Genomic DNA, 20,983 nt, shown 5'->3' with positions numbered 1-20,983 from the left:
AAGGAGACTTAATTAAAATAGCACAATTTATGTCCTATGATAAAACATATACCTTGTAATTTCTTTTTAATTTGATCATCCCCATGGCTCATCATGTATCGTGGTGAAAATGCCATTGCAGGCATCACACTGAAATTGTAATGGATATTGGTTCAACATATTAATAAATGGTCAACATAACAAAATCATTTTACTGCAACTTGACTGTAAGTGTTTCTCTTCACCTATTGCAGTTCATTCAAATTTCTGACTCAATTGAAATATATGAAAAGCTTTCATAGAATTGTTCTTTATCTAAACAAATCTAGGGATCTTTTTGCTGTTACATTTGTCAAACATATTTACATAAATAGTTAAATGGAATTAAAACTTACCCAGTATCTGCAGGTCCTGTATCAAACCTAGAGTTAAAGTCCACAAAGTCTGACAACCCTCGCACATTCTCCAATATCTCTGTCAAAATCGCATTTGATAAATTGCAATTCATCTACAAAATTTCAATACAAATTATTTATGATTATCCTTGGACTTACAATGATTACCATTACCAATGCATCTGCTATTCACCACAGGTTAGCTGTAACTAATAACATAAATATTACCAAGTCATATACATGATTTTCCTCTCCTGAAGTAATTTAATAGCATGCTAGTATTCCATTGTACAAATTTTACTAAATACTATAAATAATTAGTATATGTTTTTCACAGTCAGACAGTCCATCAAAAACAAGATACAGGCCAGTTTTTTCTGTCAGTGTAATTTCTCTGCTATAGACATACGATTTTACAATTTACAGAAGTTTTATGTGCAATTACTTCATTTTTTATGTATATAACTTCTTTATTCTAACCTTTCAAATGAACAAAAAAGAAAATTACAATTGCAAGTAGGCACATTGTCGGATAAAAGAAAATGATATCCTACTACATTGTTCAGAATCTAAAATATCTAACAAACCAGACTAAACAACTTACTAAATTAACAATTCCTTGTTGGGTTTGGCAGGGAAAATCTGAAACAACATTGCTGTCCCAAACAGATCTGTAAGAAAAAAACGCTGATAAAATGTTCAGTGCAAAGTATTTCAACATGGTACATAAATAACAAAATTTTCATATTAGCATTATAAAGAACAAGTACCGGTATGTGGATATGGATTGAATAAGGATTTATGTGAAAACTTTGATTATTAGTGTTCCAACAACTATATTCTGATGCAAAGTTATGATTCCACTGAGAACAATATAGTGGCACACAAATATTAATAAAATATAAAATCCTTTATAATATTGTTCTTGTGAATACATTCATTCTTAATATTATAACTTTTGTTTCTTATAGAGTAGATCAGGACAGTAGAAGACAAGAGTACACACACTGAAATGTCTCGCCTTCTTTACTAATCCTTGATAATATCTTGATAGACCTAAATATAAAGCTTTATTACAACTGTCACATTAACTCAACATTAACTTAGAAAATGAAACATTGATCAATGAACCATGAAAATGAGGTCAAGGTCAGATGAACCATGCCAGGCAAACATGTACAGCTAACAATTCTTCAATACAACAAATATAGTTGACTTATTGCTTATAAATAAAGAAAAACAGACCAAAACACAAACACTTAAAACTTAGCAATGGACCGTGAAAATGAGGTCAAGGTCAAATAAAACCTGCGTAACCGACATATAGATCATAAAATATTTCCATACACCAAATAAAAGTTGACCTAATGCATATAAAAGTGTTAGAAAAACAGACCAAAACACAAAAACTTAACTATAACCACTGAACCTTGAAAATGAGGTCAAGGTCAGATGACACCTGCCAGTTGGACATGTACACCTTACAGTCCTTCCATACACCGAATATACTAGACCTATTGCTTATAGTATCTGAGATATGGACTTGACCACCAAAACTTAACCTTGTTCACTGATCCATGAAATGAGGTCTAGGTGAAGTGAAAACTGTCTGACAGGCATGAGGACCTTGCAAGGTACGCACATACCAAATATAGTTATCTTATTACTTATAATAAGAAAGAATTTAACATTACAAAAAATCTTAACTTTTTTTTTAAGTAGTCACTGAACCATGAAAATGAGGCCACCGCCGGATCACTATCCCATTGTCGAGCTTTCTGCAACAAAAGTTGCAGGCTCGGCAATAAAACTGAAACAAGTAAAACTGTGAGCCACTGCTCACTGAATACTAGGTAAACAGGAAGTTGTTGAGTGATGAAAACACATCAGACGGTATAGCTGACTTGTATAAACCCTGAAACCAAATTACAGAAAGCCGTGTATAGTAGTTCCTGAGAAAATTGTGATGGAAGTTTTCAACTTGGCTATTATGTGTAAAATGATACAAGTGTTGGGTCAACAGGAAGTTGTTGAATGATGATTCTGAAAATGCAACAAACGATATAACTGACTTATATACACCCTTAAACCAAATTTCAGGAATCCTTGTCAAGTAGTTCCTGAGAAAAATATGAAGAAAATATCCATGGGATGGATAGACAGATGGATGGATAAACAGAGGTAAAACAGTATACCCCCACTTTTTAAAAGCAGGTTAGCATTAAAATAGTTTGTTATCAATGCAGAAGGGCTACTTAAGTGATATTTTCAGACTCTAAAAGTGTAAAAGCCTATATCAGTGATCGTTCTAGTTAAAAAGTACCTGAGAATTCTGGAGAGATACAGACATATTCCATTATGTTTTCCTGAGAAGACAATATCATGTGTTATATTCTGTGTTGGATTGAACTGGTGATGATAATGCATGCCACCCGGTCCCATTCCTGGAGCTGGCGTAGAGGTCTGACTTGGATGGAGACCTGTAAAGATACCAGCCATTCATTGTCATTGTATTATTTCAGACATGAATTTTTACAATCTTATATATTCCATTACATCAGTCGAACAATCTATTCAGAATCTAAACCCAATTCCCTATCAGTCAATAAACAAGAGTATGTGCCCATTAGTGAACTGGTCTTTCACGCTTTCACATTTCAATGTTCAACTTAGTTTCATTTTTAAATGTTCATTATGATGTAAACTATTCAAAATATGTGCATGCTATATATAAAAGAATCTAAACTCTTTGTTTGGTGTCTTTTTTTATATGTAAACAATAGGCTGTCAAAGTCTTACAGCTGATTTTATTGAGTGTGTAGCCAAATGTAATATCTTTGGTTAGCTTGCTTGTTAGCTTAACCATGAAGTCATTGTTAGGTTAGGTAAACTACCCTACTTTAATAGTAGACTAGTCCGACAGATAACCAATCTATCTGTCTTTTTGACTAGACTACTTCGAAAGGAGGGTAGTAGTATACCTGACCTAATAAAAACTTCACAGTTCAGCTAACAAGCAAGCTAACCAAAGAAATTACCTTTGGATACACATTCAATGAAATCAGCTGTAACTGCATCAACAACTGGTTGCTTTAAAAAAAGAATCAGCTTACAGTTTGTTTTATTACATTAATTTCAAGAAGCTAAGTAGCTTTCAACTAAACAAAAAAAAATATTGGTTTCCCTTTAAAAGATTTTTTTTTTATAATGTGATAATTGAGAAAATTCGATATTTTCTATTGGATTGACATCTTTTATTGCAAATTTAGAATCTACATGTAAAATTCCAGGTGGAAAATCATCAATAGACCTTTCTTGTATTATATTTCCTTTAGGATTTGTAATAATGTTAAAATATTGTCATCCATTCCCATCACTATAGCAGTTACAGATACTAACCTGGACCAATATTACTGGCCATTAGTCCTCGGTCGCCCATACCAGGATTTAAATTATACTGGGCATCTCCACCATACATAAAAAAGGCCATTGTTGCCCAGTTTGAAACCTTTAATAAACATGAAAGTTTTCTAAATGATTATTCATTTTCAAATAAATGTGGCAAACATAGCAATTTTTGCATGTAAAGGAGCATAACTCTAGAAGGGCAAAAGTGACGCCATCAAACTTCACACTTAGTCTGTGTTTTATAGTGATAAGCATTATGTATAAGTTTCATAACATTTGGTTGAGAGAAACTAAAGTAAGAGAACGGACACCAATATGGTTGTACAAAGTAAAACTTAATGCTCCTTCCCCTACGGTGGGGGCATACAAAATTAAATGTTCTCTATTAATGCTTATTTTGATATGAAGCTATACTTATTCTTTTTTACAATTCTCCATTTCTAATTTAAGAAAAAAATTATCCATAATCTGTCAATTTCCTAAAAGGATGAATAATTAACTGAGTTCCTTATAAAATCTATATTGTAAAAATATTTAAATTAGTTCTCACTGCGATATTGTCTTTTTGTGCTTATGTGGCGTAAAGCAACCAACAATCAATCACTCAATCAATATGAAATCTTGAATCACTGTGATGACTTATTCAAAGTACTTTTCAGTTAATGATAAATAAAACATGGACATATTCATGAAGACAATGACTGACTAAGAAACATCAGTATGGAATGTACCTGTTGATCAGCTGCTATTCTGGAACATGCTAATATCAAACAGGTGGCACATGCTTGCTCTATCTACAAATACACAAACATATATTTTTAAAAGTTTATTTGAGAATATTAAAAAAAAAAGTTTTTATATATAAAACAGCTTGCATATCCGTGCATATCAAGGCCCTGTGTTGAAGGCCATACTTTGACCTATAATTGTTTATGTTTATACATTGTGACTTGGACAGAGTTGTCTCATTGGCACTCATACCACATCTTCTTGTTTATACTCAAGTCTGTTATGAATTTTACAGTATAACCCACATGATGGACTGCATTAAAAAGAATTAAATAGAATTTTAACTGTTTTTTATTATTAATAGTAACAAATGTATAAAAAAATATCTGTCTTCTAATCAACACTTTCTCCATAATTACATTATAACAGTCTCTTAATTGAATAGTACACTATAACACAAACCTTATGTAATCTGAAGAAACCTTTGACCTCCTCTGCGTCTGGTCCCTGATATTCAATCAATAACAATCGTAACTGGTCAACAGGTCGTAACTTTGTTAATATATGACTTCCCTAAAATTATAAAATTATATGAAATAAATCAATGTTTTAAGTTTAAGTGTATCCAAGTAATTATACATAGATAACTACCATTGGTCCCACATTTTGATAAAACAAATTTTCGAAATAATTTTCATAATTTACAAATAAATATATGTGTAAGCATAGGAGCACTCATAATGTTGGATTCACACAAAGATGAAAAGAACATCTTTAAAATTAAATTGTGGTTAGACATAAATATTGCATAGTAAAAATGAATGTGTAGCATTGCTCAAGACAAATGGCTGAAGCTACCCACCTGAGCACAAAGTTTTAATAACGTACTGATTAAAACTGTGGTGTGCTATTCTGAGAATATAAACTAGAGGCTCTAAAGAGCCTGTGTTGCTCACCTTGGTATATGTGAATTAAACAAAGGAAGCAGACAGTTCATGACAAAATTGTGTTTAGGTGATTGTGATATGTTTGTACATCTTACTTTACTGAACATTCTTGCTGCTTACAATTATCTCTATCTATAATGAACTTGTCGATGTAGTTTCAGTGGAAAATGTTAGTAAAAATTTACAAATTTTATGAAAATTGTTCAAAATTGATTGTAAAGGACAATAACTTCTTAGGGGGTCAATTGACCATTTTGGTCATTTGACCTGTTTTTGAGTCTTAAATTGCTGTACATTATTGCTGTTTACAGTTTATCTCCATCTATAATAATATCCAAGATAATAACCAAAAACAGTAAAATTTCCTTAAAATTACCAATTTATGGGCAGCAACCCAATAATGGGTTATCTGATTCATCTCAAAATTTCAGGGCAGATAGATCTTGACCTGATAAACGAATTTACCCCATGTCAGATTTGCTCTAAATGCTTTGGTTTTTGAGTTATAAGCCCAAAACTGCATTTTACCCCTATGTTCTATTTTTAGCCATGGCGGCCATCTTGCATGGTTGGCCGGGTAATTAAACACAAACTTTAAACTAAATACATCAATGATGATTGCGGCCAAGTTTGGATTAATTTGGCCCGTTAGTTTCAGTGGAGAAGATTTTTGTAAAAGATCATGGATATTTACGAAAAATGGTTAAAAATTGACTATAAAGGGCAATAACTCCCAAAGGGGTCAACTGACCATTTTGGTCATGTTGACTTATTTGTAAATCTTACTTTGCTGAACATTATTGCTGTTTACAGTTTATCTCCATCTATAATAATATTCAAGATAATAACCAAAAACAGTTAAATTTCCTTAAAATTACCAATTTATGGGCAGCAACCCAACAATGGGTTGTCTGATTCATCTCAAAATTTCAGGGCAGATAGATCTTGACCTGATAAACAATTTTACTCCACGTGAGATTTGCTCTAAATGCTTTGGTTTTTGAGTTATAAGCCGAAAACTGCATTTACCCCTATGTTCTATTTTTAGCCATGGCGGCCATCTTGGATGGTTGGCCGGGTAATTAAACACAAACTTTAAACTAGATACATCAATGATGATTGTGGCCAAGTTTGGTTTAATTTGGCCCAGTAGTTTCAGAAGAGAAGATTTTTGTTAAAGTTAACGACGCCGGACGCAGGACGACGACGACGACAACGACGCCGGACGCCAAGTGATGGGAAAAGCTCACTTGGCCTTTCGGCCAGGTGAGCTAAAAAGAAGATGTGGTATGATTGTCAATGAGACAACTATCCACAAGAGACCAAAATGACACAGAGATTAACAACTATAGGTCACCATAATGCCTTCAACAATGAGCAAAGCCCCTTTTTGACTAAAATTACTCACCTGAGCACTCAGTATTACAAATCTACTGGGTAAATTATTGTGTTGAGTTACTGTGGTGGGGTCAGCTTATTGATAGTGGTTACTCACCTGAGCACTAAGTAGTACAAATTTCCTGGGTAAATCACTGTGTTGAGTGACTATGGCTGGAGGATCCGCTTTATGACTACAGTTACTCACCTGACCACTAAGTAGTACAAATTTCCTGGGTAAATCACTGTGTTGAGTGACTACGGCTGGAGGATCAGCTTTAAGACTACAGTTACTCACCTGAGCACTAAGTAGTACAAATTTCCTGGGTAAATCACTATGTTGAGTGACTATGGCTGGAGGATCAGCTTTAAGACTACAGTTACTCACCTGAGCACTAAGTAGTACAAATTTCCTGGGTAAATCACTATGTTGAGTGACTATGGCTGGAGGATCAGCTTTAAGACTACAGTTACTCACCTGAGCACTAAGTAGTACAAATTTCCTGGGTAAATCACTATGTTGAGTGACTATGGCTGGAGGATCAGCTTTATGACTATAATTACTCACCTGAGCACTAAGTAGTACAAATTTCCTGGGTAAATCACTGTGTTGAGTGACTATGGCTGGAGGATCAGCTTTAAGACTACAGTTACTCACCTGAGCACTAAGTAGTACAAATTTCCTGGGTAAATCACTATGTTGAGTGGCTATGGCTGGAGGATCAGACCTATGAGTGGTTACTACTGAGCACTAAGTAGTACAAATTTCCTGGGTAAATCACTATGTTGAGTGACTATGGCTGGAGGATCAGACCTATGAAAGGTTACTCACCTGAGCACTAAGTAGTACAAATTTCCTGGGTAAATCACTGTGTTGAGTGACTATGGCTGGAGGATCAGCTTTAAGACTACAGTTACTCACCTGAGCACTAAGTAGTACAAATTTCTGGGTAAATCACTATGTTGAGTGACTATGGCTGGAGGATCAGACCTATGAGTGGTTACTCACCTGAGCACTAAGTAGTACAAATTTCCTGGGTAAATCACTATGTTGAGTGACTATGGCTGGAGGATCAGCTTTATGACAATATTTACTCCCCTGAGCACTAAGAAGTACAAATTTCCTGGGTTAATCACTGTGTTGAGTGACCATGGCTGGAGGATCAGACCTATGAGTGGTTACTCACCTGAGCACTAAGAAGTACAAATTTCCTGGGTAAATCACTGTGTTGAGTGACTATGGCTGGAGGATAGACGTATGAGTGGTTACTCACCTGAGCACTAAGTAGTACAAATTTCCTGGGTAAATCACTATGTTGAGTGACTATGGCTGGAGGATCAGCTTTATGACAATATTTACTCCCCTGAGCACTAAGAAGTACAAATTTCCTGGGTTAATCACTGTGTTGAGTGACCATGGCTGGAGGATCAGACCTATGAGTGGTTACTCACCTGAGCACTAAGAAGTACAAATTTCCTGGGTAAATCACTGTGCTGAGTGACTATGGCTGGAGGATCAGACCTATGAGTGGTTACTCACCTGAGCACTAAGTAGTACAAATTTCCTTGGTTAATCACTGTGTTGAGTGACTATGGCTGGAGGATCAGACCTATGAGTGGTTACTCACCTGAGCACTAAGTAGTACAAATTTCCTGGGTTAATCACTATGTTGAGTGACTATGGCTGGAGGATCAGACCTATGAGTGGTTACTCACCTGAGCACTAAGTAGTACAAATTTCCTGGGTAAATCTCTATGTTGAGTGACTATGGCTGGAGGATCAGTTTTATGACTATATTTACTCACCTGAGCACTAAGTAGTACAAATTTCCTGGGTAAATCACTGTGTTGAGTGACTATGGCTGGAGGATCGGTTTTATGACTATAATTACTCACCTGAGCACTAAGTAGTACAAATTTCCTTGGTAAATCACTGTGTTGAGTGACTATGGCTGGAGGATCAGACCTATGAGTGGTTACTCACCTGAGCACTAAGTAGTACAAATTTCCTGGGTAAATCACTGTGTTGAGTGACTATGGCTGGAGGATCAGCTTTGCCTGTTTCTGATGTAAAGTTGTCTGATGACTCCTCACACAATGCCCAGGTCTTCCCATCAATACCTGTTGTTGTCTGAAAACATATATTCTTGGTAAAAACAAATTGAATATTATATAGATTTATAATCATAGAACATAATTGTTATGTGATCACTGCATAAAATGAAAATAAAAGTAAACATTCAGACTTTCTTCCTCATTTGGTTTTTGGTGAAGAGTTGTCTGATTGGCATTCATACCAAATCTTCTTATCATTATTATGTATTCAAATTAAGCCTTCAAATTATTAGATAGAAAAGGATACATCATGGTAAGATAGTATAAAATACATTTTGTTTTTTCAAACAAAGTCTGTTTTTTTTTTCAATATTTTAAAGACCTAGTGATTAGGTAAGCCATATTTTTAAGATAAATATGAAGATGGCCACACAACAAGTTTAATTTCATGAAGAAAAAAAACTTATTTGTATTTTTTCATTCTTTTAAAGAGATCATTCACTCTTGGTTAAGCTTCAATTAACATTTATCTAAATTTACCTGAGCTTCCATTAACTGACTTTGAAATGGAAAAGAATCTGGACTCATGGTCCACAACAAATCACTGTCTTCTGTTTGTGATGATACCAATAATAAAGAACCTACAAAACAAAACAAGCTTCATTTACATTTCTTTTTAGACCACAACTTTTTTATTCTGTCTTGAATATCTATCTTGGATTTGTATAGATTGGTGGGGAAAAGTTTGTAGAAGTTTATAAATGGCTAGTATTTTTTAAGAACTAGAAAGGAAAACTTTGTCTATGACATATCATTTTTAAACTATAAATGATAAAGATGACTAACTATTCCTTACAGAGTGAGAAGTTTTGAAACTTCAATTAAATGTATATACATATTTTTATTTGAACATTTCAGGGACAAATTGCTTGACCTCAAACAGTTCAGCCAATCATCTAATTATGTGATTTTAAGGAAGATATTGTAATAATAATGACCTTTTTTGTAGTAAGCCATATGAACATTCTGTGGTTTTTGCACTCTTGATGTTGCAGAAAATCCTGGAGGTAATCTTACATGCACCAATGTCAACATGGATGGTCTCCCTTTATTGCTGCCAAATGGATTTGTTGTAAAATACAGACGGACTCCTGAAATGAGTTAAGGAGACTAAAAACACTGATTTTTTTTAATAGGTTTTGATACCATTTTTACTACCATGAATTGTTTTTTCAACTATAAACAGTTTAAATTTCATGAATTCAAAAAGAACATTCTCATATTAAAAAGTGAAAATTAAAGCAAACTAGGAGAAACTATTTAAGTGGTCTAAAACATTCAACTATCCTTCGTTTATAATATCATCTTAAAAAAAATATTCTTCATGTATTATGGCAGGAAGCCATATTGTAAACAAATTAATTTCCTTGGCTTCAAATTGTAGACATTTTGTTAGTCATAGAATGATACTGGGTAATTATTTTCAATTTTATGACATTCCTTTAATTTACTATACACAAAAATCAAACTTTGAAATATTTGAGGACAACACTGTATCGTACCTGTTTTTGTAACTGCTACAAGATGGATATTGGAAGATTCAGACTGTGTAATGGCACTTATGTGGACAATCGGCTTGAAATTTGATCTTTCTATTGTTCTGAAACAAAAATTAAGATGTGTGTGTGAAACAAAGCTGAACTATATCATAAATCAAAGGAATAACATTTCAATACTGTGTTTTCACTTCACAGTATATCTAATGTAAAATGCACATATAACTGGACCAATGATGCATCTATTTATAACTTTTAACATCACAACTAGTGTACACATTTGAAAAATGTTTCAAATAAATACTCCTTTTTTTAAAGTTCTTTTTAAAAGTGAGAAAATTTAGGAAATCCTAAGTTTTATTTTCTATATCACATTCCTTGTCCGCACGAAAAAGGTTTGCCCCAGCTTAGTTTTCTTTCGAACTATGTAAAAATAAATAATAGACAATATCACTTTGTTGTCATATTTCACTTTTAAGTTTTTTCAAGTTCATCTAACTTTAAGCTTTAGTCACCAGTAAAATTTTAGCCGATTGACCATGGCTTAACTCACCTGGCTACATGACCTTTACAAACTAGCAGCATGAAAAAATGGTTGCCAATAGCCTGAAGAGGAATAAATCAAATGCTTTTATGACATTTTCCTACCTAGCCACATGAGAAACATTATTTATGTTTGAAGGGGTATGTGTGTTATACTTTCATGACTTTTTATATACCTGGCTACATGTGAAGCATTATGTACTATTGTTGCTAATGGTACAGATGTGACCTTGCCAATGCTTTTACCATCCTGTCCAAGGTCAAACACTTGAATGGTTCCTTTCTCTGTTCTAGCATACAGAATATTTCTTGATTTGTCAATACAAAGCTGGACAAGAGGATCTGAAAATAGAATTACAAAACTTGGTACATCTTTCTACTGTAACTTCAGTTGTTTTTATTCTCATTTTACTGTTTTAGTGTTATATCAGTGTCCCAGTGTAAAAAAGGGTTGAATGCTCTCAAACTTTTACCCAACTATACATCATATATGCCTATTCAAAGCCAAGTTACCTTGTTTTTTCTCAATCTGAAGTAGTTTGGCTTGTTTTGTTACATATTTTGTTTGGCTTAAGACTTATTTATCAATGTATCAAAAAAATTGCCTTAGTTGCCAACATTAATACCCATTCTCCATTAAACTCATTTAAAGGGTCCATTTCCAAGCATTTACAATATACAGTGTAACCTGTGTTATTACACTGGTGAACCAGAAAAAAATGTTAGATTAAGCAGGATGTCGTCATCATGTCGAATACTCAGGTTTTTTTCTGCAAGGATAGAGTGGGGTGCTCATTTTCGCCACATCTTTTCATGTTTTCTACAGTTTATGTTCAGGTCTAAATATTTTTGAAGTATACTGATATTTTTATATGAAGATAACTTCAAATGCAAAATATTCTTATCTTGAAAACGTGTTTGTTTGAATATAATCATCTGAAAAGTTAGATTAAAGGGTGTTTGAAATTTCCTGATTTTTTGTCAATGGGGGACACATATTAGCTGTTTTACACATCTATTTAAAACCAAATAACCGCAGCTTTAAACAACATTGATCAAATCAATTTCATTATAGATAAATAGCAGACATTTCAAAGGTGTTAAGAACTGAAATTTAGGGCATTTAGTCAAAGAATTATTTAGAAACACTTCTTTGAATTCGTGATTTTTCCTTCAGGAATTGGCCGAAAATAGTTGTCCATAAAATAATCATATGTGTTACATAATATCATTTACGGGTTTATGTCTTCCGTTTCAGCCATCCTTTAAAGTTTTTACACCTCAAAATCATAAAATGGCAAAATTGTGACCCCGGTGAGTATGGGCGCACCACTCTAGGCATATTTTGGAACCATGAAAATATGTCTGTTAAAGCAGGATGATAGAATACTCAGGTGTCGCATTAGGCAGATTACACTGTAGTTTAAAAAATACAGAGCTGAAATATCATCGATTTATCACTGGAAATGAACTATAAACCACAAGCCACTCAAGTAATATGTGTGTGTCAGTCACCAAAATGTTGATGAATGGCATTGTACTTTATAAAATACCTGAACAGACTTACCATCTTCACTGAATGAAAAGTTGAGGAAGGAAGGAACAAGAAAGGATAAAGTACTGGTAGAATGGTTGATCTTTCTACATTTTCTGCTGAACCAACCATCATCAGCCTATTCAAATAAAATAATTAATTATTGATTAATTCTTGTTAAACTCTTTCAACTCTAGCTTAAAAATGGTTTAAGTATAACTTACAAATCAATATAAAGTTAATTTTACTGCATGCTGTTAAAAATGATGGTTTAATGTTAGGGAAGGCAACAAGTACCCAAGTACTTGAGTACAGTTTTAGTACTCAGATACTCGTTTGCCTGTTATACATCTTGAGATATTTCTCTTCACACTTTCAATCTCTATAGTTCCGTTGAAATGTCTCCTTTGCTAAAGTAGATTAAATCAATTTACAACATAAATATGTTTATCTGAGGCTTATATTTGTTAAAGTACTACCAGCAACGTCCATTCCTTCCAAGGGAGTGTTTTCACGTGCACAACTTATAACAAAAAATAAAACAGTCTTTCGTCTGAAATTGTTGACCAGATCATATTTCTAAACAAGAACTACTTTGTCGGACTTTATTTCGTTCATGAACATCTACACAAACAATAATTGCTATTATGATAGGTTATTTGTAGAAACAGTGGTCGGTAATTCATTGACACAAAAACAGAGGACAAAGCTATGATTGTAGTACATGTCTTTCGTTAATATGTTTATGAAAGGTAGTAACAAAAACACTGCGTTCAACCTAAAATCTAAACTTTTGAATAGACGTTTAAGATTCATCCAAGTACTTGTGAGTACTGGAGTATTAGGACCAAGTATCCGAGTATTAAATTTCCGATCTTTTGACATCCCTATTTAATATATAAAGCAAACTCTTAATCAATAATTAAAAATTTGAATAAAATTCAACAAAACAGTTCCAATAAAATATTTATAAAAAGAAACTATCTGCACTTATGTTTTTTGTTTGCTGTTTTTCACATAAACCCTTGATATTTTCTTCTGAATTGTTTTACATTTTTTCATGCCAGGGTCTTTCATAAATTCCTACATGAAATAGGCCTTACCCAAGACCATATTGAATAGTCTGTAAGTTGTAAGAGAGAAAATATTCACCTGATACACAATTTCATACAAACATCCATCTTTCCCTGCCATAAATATTCTACCATTGTCAGTTCCTATGATGTTCATGATAAATGTATTGTCTGTTGGAATTGAAAATAGATATTCTGGTAACAAGTGCATATCTCCACCACCTGAGCTGGATGATCCTACAAAGATTAAACCAAAAACAATAACATCAAGACCTTGGTATAACATTCATATGTAGACTCAAGAGCAAACTTATTTCTAAAATCAACTACAGCGCTTTCAGACTGTTGAAACTTTCTATAACAGCTAAAATTATGACAAAATATATTTACTAAAAAATTTAAACTGATACCATTTTGTGTATGCAGCAGCATTTCCAGAAATTGTAGTATTTGATACTGCATTTTTGCATATTGTTCAACAATCATAAAGCAATAATAAATGAATGCAAACATGCTTGAATTTTATTATAAATAATAATTGTTGACCTCTAAATGTTGTTTTATTTTTGTATTGTTTGCTTGGTATCCATTTCCAACCCTTACATAGATGCCAACCCCCTTTTGACACAATCAGTAACAAACTATCAAATTTTCCGTATTTTTGAAAAGTTTTCAGTAATCATTCATAAACGTGCATTTACCAATAAAAATTACTGACAAGTGGTTGCAAAGTGATGTGCACGAAATTTGTCTTTTAACATGTTGTCTGTAGTATGTATTCCATTCATTTATTGTTCAGATGTTCTCGACTCGTACATTTTCGTTTTGTCAAGGAGAAGTAGAGAAAGGGGGAAAGCTACTTCATAAATGCAAGTTTGCCTCTTCGGAAGTCAGTTAGTTACTCAACAATAGGTTGATAACTCCCAAGAAACCGGAAGAATTACATTGGCGTTTTCTAAATACCGGACCAGGACGGAAAAGTAATGATAAAAAATCCGTGTTTTACAAAATTTAACGGCGATGATTGGTAATCCGTAACTATTTGACTTTGACCGTAATAGCGTAGTTTTTATCGCAAAATCGGAAAAACTACGCAAAAATCGTAATGGTTGGCATCTATGCCCTTATATCGTCTGATAAATCTCATTCAATATTTATTGTAGATACTATTCATACCACACTATAACTGTTTAATGGAAAAGATACTGTTATAAATCAACATATGGAAAGGGTTAATAAGCCATTACTCACCATCAAATGGTCTAGTAAAGGTGACTCCTAATAGAACAATATCTACTGGAGTAGCCAGACATAATAAATACTGTATATGTGGCTGGAAGATTCCTGTAAAACAAAGGAAATCAACTGAAATCATAAGGAATGTATTTTAACTATGGGATGCATCATCTAATCTTAAATGAATATTTTTTTTTATTACCAATTCTCCACAAGTGACCAAATGACAAAGAAATTAACAACTATTGGTTACTTCAACAACAATTTTAGCATACTTTTTAGTCTTTTAATATAATGTTGATATTTAAACAATCAAAAGAATACCACATACCTTGTTTAGGTCTTACAAGTGCAACTGACAAAATAGTTTCATTCAGTCCATCAAAATACGCTATATCAGTTCTAAAAATAGAAAATATTTATTATTAAAATGATCTCAAAATTGTGAAATTTATTAATTGTCTATCAATGTTTTTACATATTGGGCATTGTATTGATATTTTTAATACTACATATGATGACTCAGTAATATAACTACAAAAAAAACACTGAACAACAACAGAAATAGCTAAGACTTAAAACATACATTTCATCTTTGACATAAGTACAACTAGAATTTGAACATCAGTTCAGATTCTTTATTTTAGGTTCTTTTTCTTTGTTTTGTATGTTCAATATAGACCTGCAATACACTTTTTTAAAAATACCTCCAGATGAATAAGTCTTAATTTGAACATATGCAACTATAAAACAAGCAGATATCTATGTTTCTGAGTTTTAACTAGAATGTGATATAGCCATTAACTTGCTAAAAGTTGACAAGTTTCCATCTCTAAGAAATAATATGCTTAATTTATTTTAATTTAATAAGCTAAATTAAATGTTATATCAACAAAATTATTTACAAAGCTGTACAGTTTGCGGTATCCTTTTATTCCATTGATATATACTCACCCATCTTCATACTTCCACACAAATATATCACTATCTATAGTTAGCCATGCTCTACTGATGTCTCTTATCCCCATTATATACTCACCCATCTTCATACTTCCACACAAATATATCACTATCTATAGTCAGCCATGCTCTACTGATGTCTGGAAACAAACCCATCATACAATTACACTGCATTCCTGTCCATTGGTTAAGGTTAATTCTGCTCATTATTTTAATTTATGCTTCTGGTAACCATACAAAATAAAAGAAACTTTGTGAGCACCCTCTCATACCCCTTGGCCCAAAATTGTCAAGGGTAAAAAAATATCACAATATTCCTTATTTCAAAGACTCATGAAAAACAGAGTTCTTGAAATCTTTTTATATCTGGTGATCCCTGAAGATAAACTACTGGTCCTCACTACTATTTCTATTACAAAATACCACAATGTGTCGCTCCTTCGCAAATTTTAGTTGTCAAATCCCTGACCACAACTCATCGAGAACTCTGGAAAAAGTCTACTGATAAAGATTGCTTGTGGATATGCAAATCTACACATCATCTCTTTAATATTATCTATAAAGTTTCATAAAATTTTGTTGTGGGATTTCAGAGGAGTAGCGATGACAAACATGATGCACTAGTATATGAAGGCCAAAATTTTAAGTTCAAATGGGCATATGCTAGAAAAAAAGTTGAATCGTAATTTCCAGTCAATATGTACATCTACGTAGTATTAACTAGTTGTCTACAAAGTGTGGTTTCCCAGGAGTTGCAATGACAAAAACAGGACTGAGGGACTGACTGACCAATAGGTCAAAATCATTATACCCATTAAAGTATTGTTGACAAAAGGATACGACCAAACTGTTCCACCAATTCAGCAGGTAAGGGCACTCTTTTAACATTGCTTACTTCTGTCAGACAATCTAAAGCTACTCCTGCATCTGGGAAACTTGGATAGTCAAACTCATTTAGTCCACTGTGACTTGGCTGATCTGTTAAATTAAAGAGAGACATTCAAAATTAACTGATAACAATTATTCTTGTGAACATAGTAATAGTTAGGAAGATATTATGATTTCTCAAGATCTACCCCAGCTGAATTAAACAAAACACAGTGTTCTACTCTTTATAAACATGATATAGTGTTACCCTTTAATTTTCTCCTTTTTCATAATTCACAAGATTACTCCAGAAATACAATAAACAATACCACCTGGAAATTAAATTTTCATAATTTCATTCCAATCTGAAGCATACATGCTTCTTTTTCTTTTCTTTTTAACAGCTAAATAACTATAGACTTTTAAAACAGCTATTAACTTATTACTTTATTTACTATAATATGAATCTTACTATGAACCGGGACTTTTAATTGATCTGATAACTCCAAACAGTTTCTGTCATCTTGTAACTGCTTGTCAATAAGCCGAGCACTTGAATCCAAAACATCTTGATGAGAGGGAGGAGATAGTCCTGTTGTGGTCATAAAAGATGTCATTTTCCTAAAAAAGATATGAATTATGTACATGAAAAAACTATTTTTTTCAGAAAAACCAGTCTGTCTGCTGCAATTCATTATCTTGTACTTTTTAATTGCATGATTTGTATACAAGACACAAGGATCAATTTGCTTAAGCAAAAAAAATATTCCACACAGCAAAGCAGAGTTTCCTGGTAATGTATTCTACTTATAGCAATTGTTATTACATTTGCACCTACAGCCACAAGCAGATATCCCGTAATGATGGTAAGTCATGTACTTAAGGACATTTTTATTTATAAAATTATATTATATTATTTGTTTGTATGATATTGCTTTGAAATTGGCAATAAAATGGGGATTTATTCTAAAGGAAATCTCATCATTAGCTATGAAATTTGACATCAATGGAATTCTTTATGAATATTTACTTATGGTCAGAATATCGATCTCTATATATTGAACCAATTTTTTTTTTTAAATATTTGTGTGTATTACATTGGTTGCAATGAATAACATTGATTTCCCAGTTGAATAAAAACCGATAATTTCACATGTGAAATAAACCGTTATAAACGTGGTTATTTCACTCTCTGACATCATACAACAATAGGCGTTGTCAAGACATCGATAACGACGGATCAAAACAAATTGTCAATGCATAGCGAGAAAATCAATCTTGTTGAGATGATCAACGATAATCTATAATTATCACTATTTTGCGCATTTTTCTTTTGATCTTTTTTTGTGATAATTTTCATACCATGCTTCTGGCCTGAGATGGAAAAATTATCGCTAGAAACTAAGCAGGCACGTGCATTGCTAACGAAATTGACATTGAAATTGACAACGTTGTCATAGGTAAAATAGCGATAAACAGATTATCATTGGTCATCTCAACTCAATTGCTTTTCTCTTTTTCACTGTACCAGCTCAAGCGAGAAAATCAATCTGGTTAAGATGACCAACGATAATCTATAAATATTGTTTTTTATTAACCTACTCTTAAGATTCCTGATAAAAAAAACCAGCATGAAAATAGTATGTTTCCCAAAGATTTTCTGTCATTTTAAAAATATTTTTTTGTGGGAAAATCATGAAAGATGTTAAGTGCTTGTAGTGTTTCCTACAGGTGGTTTTGGCGTGTAATGGCGCCCTGCCGCGATTTCTCGACGCCCTGCACTTTTTGGGAAAAAAAATTGGCGCCCTGCCCTAATTTTGTCGAAATTCCTGACGCCATGCCTTTATCGTCGTAATTAACAACCGGTACTGAAAGACATATTTTATGAATACCGCTCGAGTTATTTCCCTTCAAAACAAAAGTTCACTAGGACGCCAATGGTGAATACAGATACTAATCAGGCGTCCTGATTGTATCCCCCAAGTCCCAGAAACATCGATGTGATAATTAGATCAATTCTTTTGACAGCTGATAGATTTCTAATTTACATAATTTATTACATTGTTTGCATGGTTGAACAAGCCAATGAACGGCGATCATGAGACATTTGTCAAATTGAAAAGTAAAAATTCTTTGCAAACTATTTTTAAATACAAATGCTTGACTGTACCTTAAATGAAATGAATAAAAATCAAAACTAAATTATTAAAAGCAGAATAATCCAGAAACTAAATGAATTCCTTGATCAAATTTTTTCTTTTGTTTACAAACATGTCACATGATCATTTTAGGCGGGAAAAATACTTTGGAAAACACCTAAGTAACAGACAACTATGTCTGGCTATTTATAGACATTTAAAATAAACAGCTGATATGGTAGTGCTATGAAAGTAGTAAAACTTGGTGTATCTATATTAATTTAATTTGGTAAAGGGTGTAGAGGGGAAGGGGTTAATTTGTAAAGTTATTTTTTTTGTAATTTAATAAATTTTGGTTACTAAAAATGACCCTGGATATCATGAATGTGTCAACCTGTTTTTAGGGAAAAAAAGGAGGATTTGTCAATGACAATTGATATGACCAAAGCAATATTTTTATATATATGACATAGTTCTTTCTTGTTTTTAAACAGTTTTAAAGAACTGATTTTGTTTTTAATTGTGTTTATTGTTTTAAATATTTCATATATATATGTTTTAAACACTTTGATTTAATGATTGATTACAGATGTATATGTCCTTTTTATAGTACTAAACTAGTATGTTTTAAATGAATCCATTTTATAGAAATTGCCTGTTTATGTTAAGTAAGTGCCCTAAAATTGTTGTCCATCGCGCTTAATGTGCCCTCTGAGCTAACAATTACCCTGCCCTTTTTAAAAGCTGCAGGAAACAATAGCTTGTTATTTTGAAATTCTTAAAAATACAATTTGCTTGGTCTGTTTAGTCTGTCATTTAGATTGATGACACTTAAGGTTCCATTAAAGTTAAAATATAGGACACTTCATAAACATCTGAACTTTGCCTGTATTTTTCAACCTATAATGAATAAAGTCATAAACTATGAGAACATATGTTCATTTCAACATAATTTACATATACACCCTGTATAAATTGTAAATAAACTTGAAATTGTTATGTTGTGGCCAAACTGGTTTTTGGGGTGAACACTAAATTTTCAAAAAATCGTGGAAGATTTTAAATAAAAACTCAAAAGATTATAGCAGCTTGGGCCCTTTGATCTTAATTAAACAATGAAACAAAAATTATAGCAATGCACTAACCAAAATATGATTATTTATTCAATTAAAAAAATAACGTTGCCACAAGTCTCACTTCATTTTGAAACAATGAAAAAGAGTTAGCAATACGTACACTTAACCAAAACAAGATCAAGATTTATTCAACACAAAAAAAAAACACAAAACCAATAAAAATTGGGCGCGAACGTGAAAGGGGGCGAATGTGATAGGGTGCGAAATTTTTGTGAATGGGCGCGAACAAACCCGGATTCCAATTTTACGTGACGGCGACTATACATGTTAGCAGTGACAAGGGTCTAAAATAACTTTGAACATATCTATTTCTACTTTGATTAGGTAACAGACTTATTCCTCTTTCACTGGTGTTTCATATTCTATCAATAATTAAAACCATCCCCATTATATATTTATGTTTGTCGTGTACTGTGTAAGATTGCTGTAAAAATATTGAACAAGACTTGCAACCCGGCGAGAGCTACTCCGTCTCTCACCAGCAGTTTCTCCGTCAAAAGGACATTAAAGTTCTACTTTGAAAAAAAATATCGGCTATGCGTAATGGTCAAATCTAGCAAATCTTCTTGTAATCTTACTAGCGATAAAGCTTTTCTGCTTACTCTAAAATATATTTTCTATTTTCACATGCCCCCGCCGAATTCAATTTCCGGAAGTAGAAAAATAGTAAAAGTTGGTCAAAGTTCGGAAATAAACATGTCCATTTACTAGGGAGCAGTTATTTGAAAGCATTGTTTTCGATATTAATTAGTGTGTGTCTGTATATCGGTGACATTGTCTATTTCTTCATCGTAAAAATATGCAATAAGATAACTTACAACTGAACTTGATTAATAAAGGAAAAGGCATCTCACAAAAAGAAAACAGGGTGTAAAGATAGGACAAAATATTATCAAATGCTTGATATTTATAAATTTTTTAAAGTGTTCATCAATGGTCTATACTTGGATCTGATTTTTTTTTATTTCCGTATTCATGACATTTTTGTCAAATACGGAATTTATTTAACCATACCGATGATAGCAACTCTTTTAATCTGGTACTTCTTTG

At 32.7% G+C, this 20,983-nt stretch overlaps 1 protein-coding gene across 3 annotated transcripts in view; it reads right to left on the bottom strand.

Moving 5' to 3' along the window:
- The window catches only part of LOC134692560 (nuclear pore complex protein Nup155-like), a 37,404-nt gene extending 16,820 nt beyond the window's left edge, over positions 1-20,584 (bottom strand). Inside the window, exons 1-20 of one of the 3 annotated variants that reach the window (XM_063553026.1) lie at positions 20,512-20,584; positions 17,132-17,280; positions 16,633-16,770; positions 15,872-15,968; positions 15,164-15,234; positions 14,848-14,940; positions 13,676-13,833; positions 12,557-12,662; positions 11,166-11,331; positions 10,453-10,550; positions 9,889-10,041; positions 9,431-9,531; positions 8,820-8,966; positions 4,974-5,084; positions 4,514-4,576; positions 3,774-3,882; positions 2,698-2,854; positions 979-1,045; positions 375-487; positions 53-129 (exon numbers count right to left, since the gene is read on the bottom strand). In XM_063553026.1, coding sequence (XP_063409096.1) covers positions 53-129; positions 375-487; positions 979-1,045; positions 2,698-2,854; positions 3,774-3,882; positions 4,514-4,576; positions 4,974-5,084; positions 8,820-8,966; positions 9,431-9,531; positions 9,889-10,041; positions 10,453-10,550; positions 11,166-11,331; positions 12,557-12,662; positions 13,676-13,833; positions 14,848-14,940; positions 15,164-15,234; positions 15,872-15,968; positions 16,633-16,770; positions 17,132-17,276 — 2,170 coding nt within the window. In that variant the 5' untranslated portion in view covers positions 17,277-17,280; positions 20,512-20,584. Of the gene's footprint in view, positions 1-52; positions 130-374; positions 488-978; positions 1,046-2,697; positions 2,855-3,773; positions 3,883-4,513; positions 4,577-4,973; positions 5,085-8,819; positions 8,967-9,430; positions 9,532-9,888; positions 10,042-10,452; positions 10,551-11,165; positions 11,332-12,556; positions 12,663-13,675; positions 13,834-14,847; positions 14,941-15,163; positions 15,235-15,871; positions 15,969-16,632; positions 16,771-17,131; positions 17,281-20,412; positions 20,431-20,511 lie in introns of those variants that run through there. The other 2 variants (XM_063553020.1, XM_063553034.1) reach the window with 2 other exon arrangements.
- Between the last annotated feature and the right edge of the window lie 399 nt (positions 20,585-20,983).

The sequence above is a fragment of the Mytilus trossulus genome, chromosome 1 (assembly GCF_036588685.1).
Source record: "Mytilus trossulus isolate FHL-02 chromosome 1, PNRI_Mtr1.1.1.hap1, whole genome shotgun sequence".
NCBI classification, from domain to species: domain Eukaryota; kingdom Metazoa; phylum Mollusca; class Bivalvia; order Mytilida; family Mytilidae; genus Mytilus; species Mytilus trossulus.
Note: the sequence above shows the minus strand (reverse complement) of the source record. Positions and strands in the feature narration are given on the sequence as shown.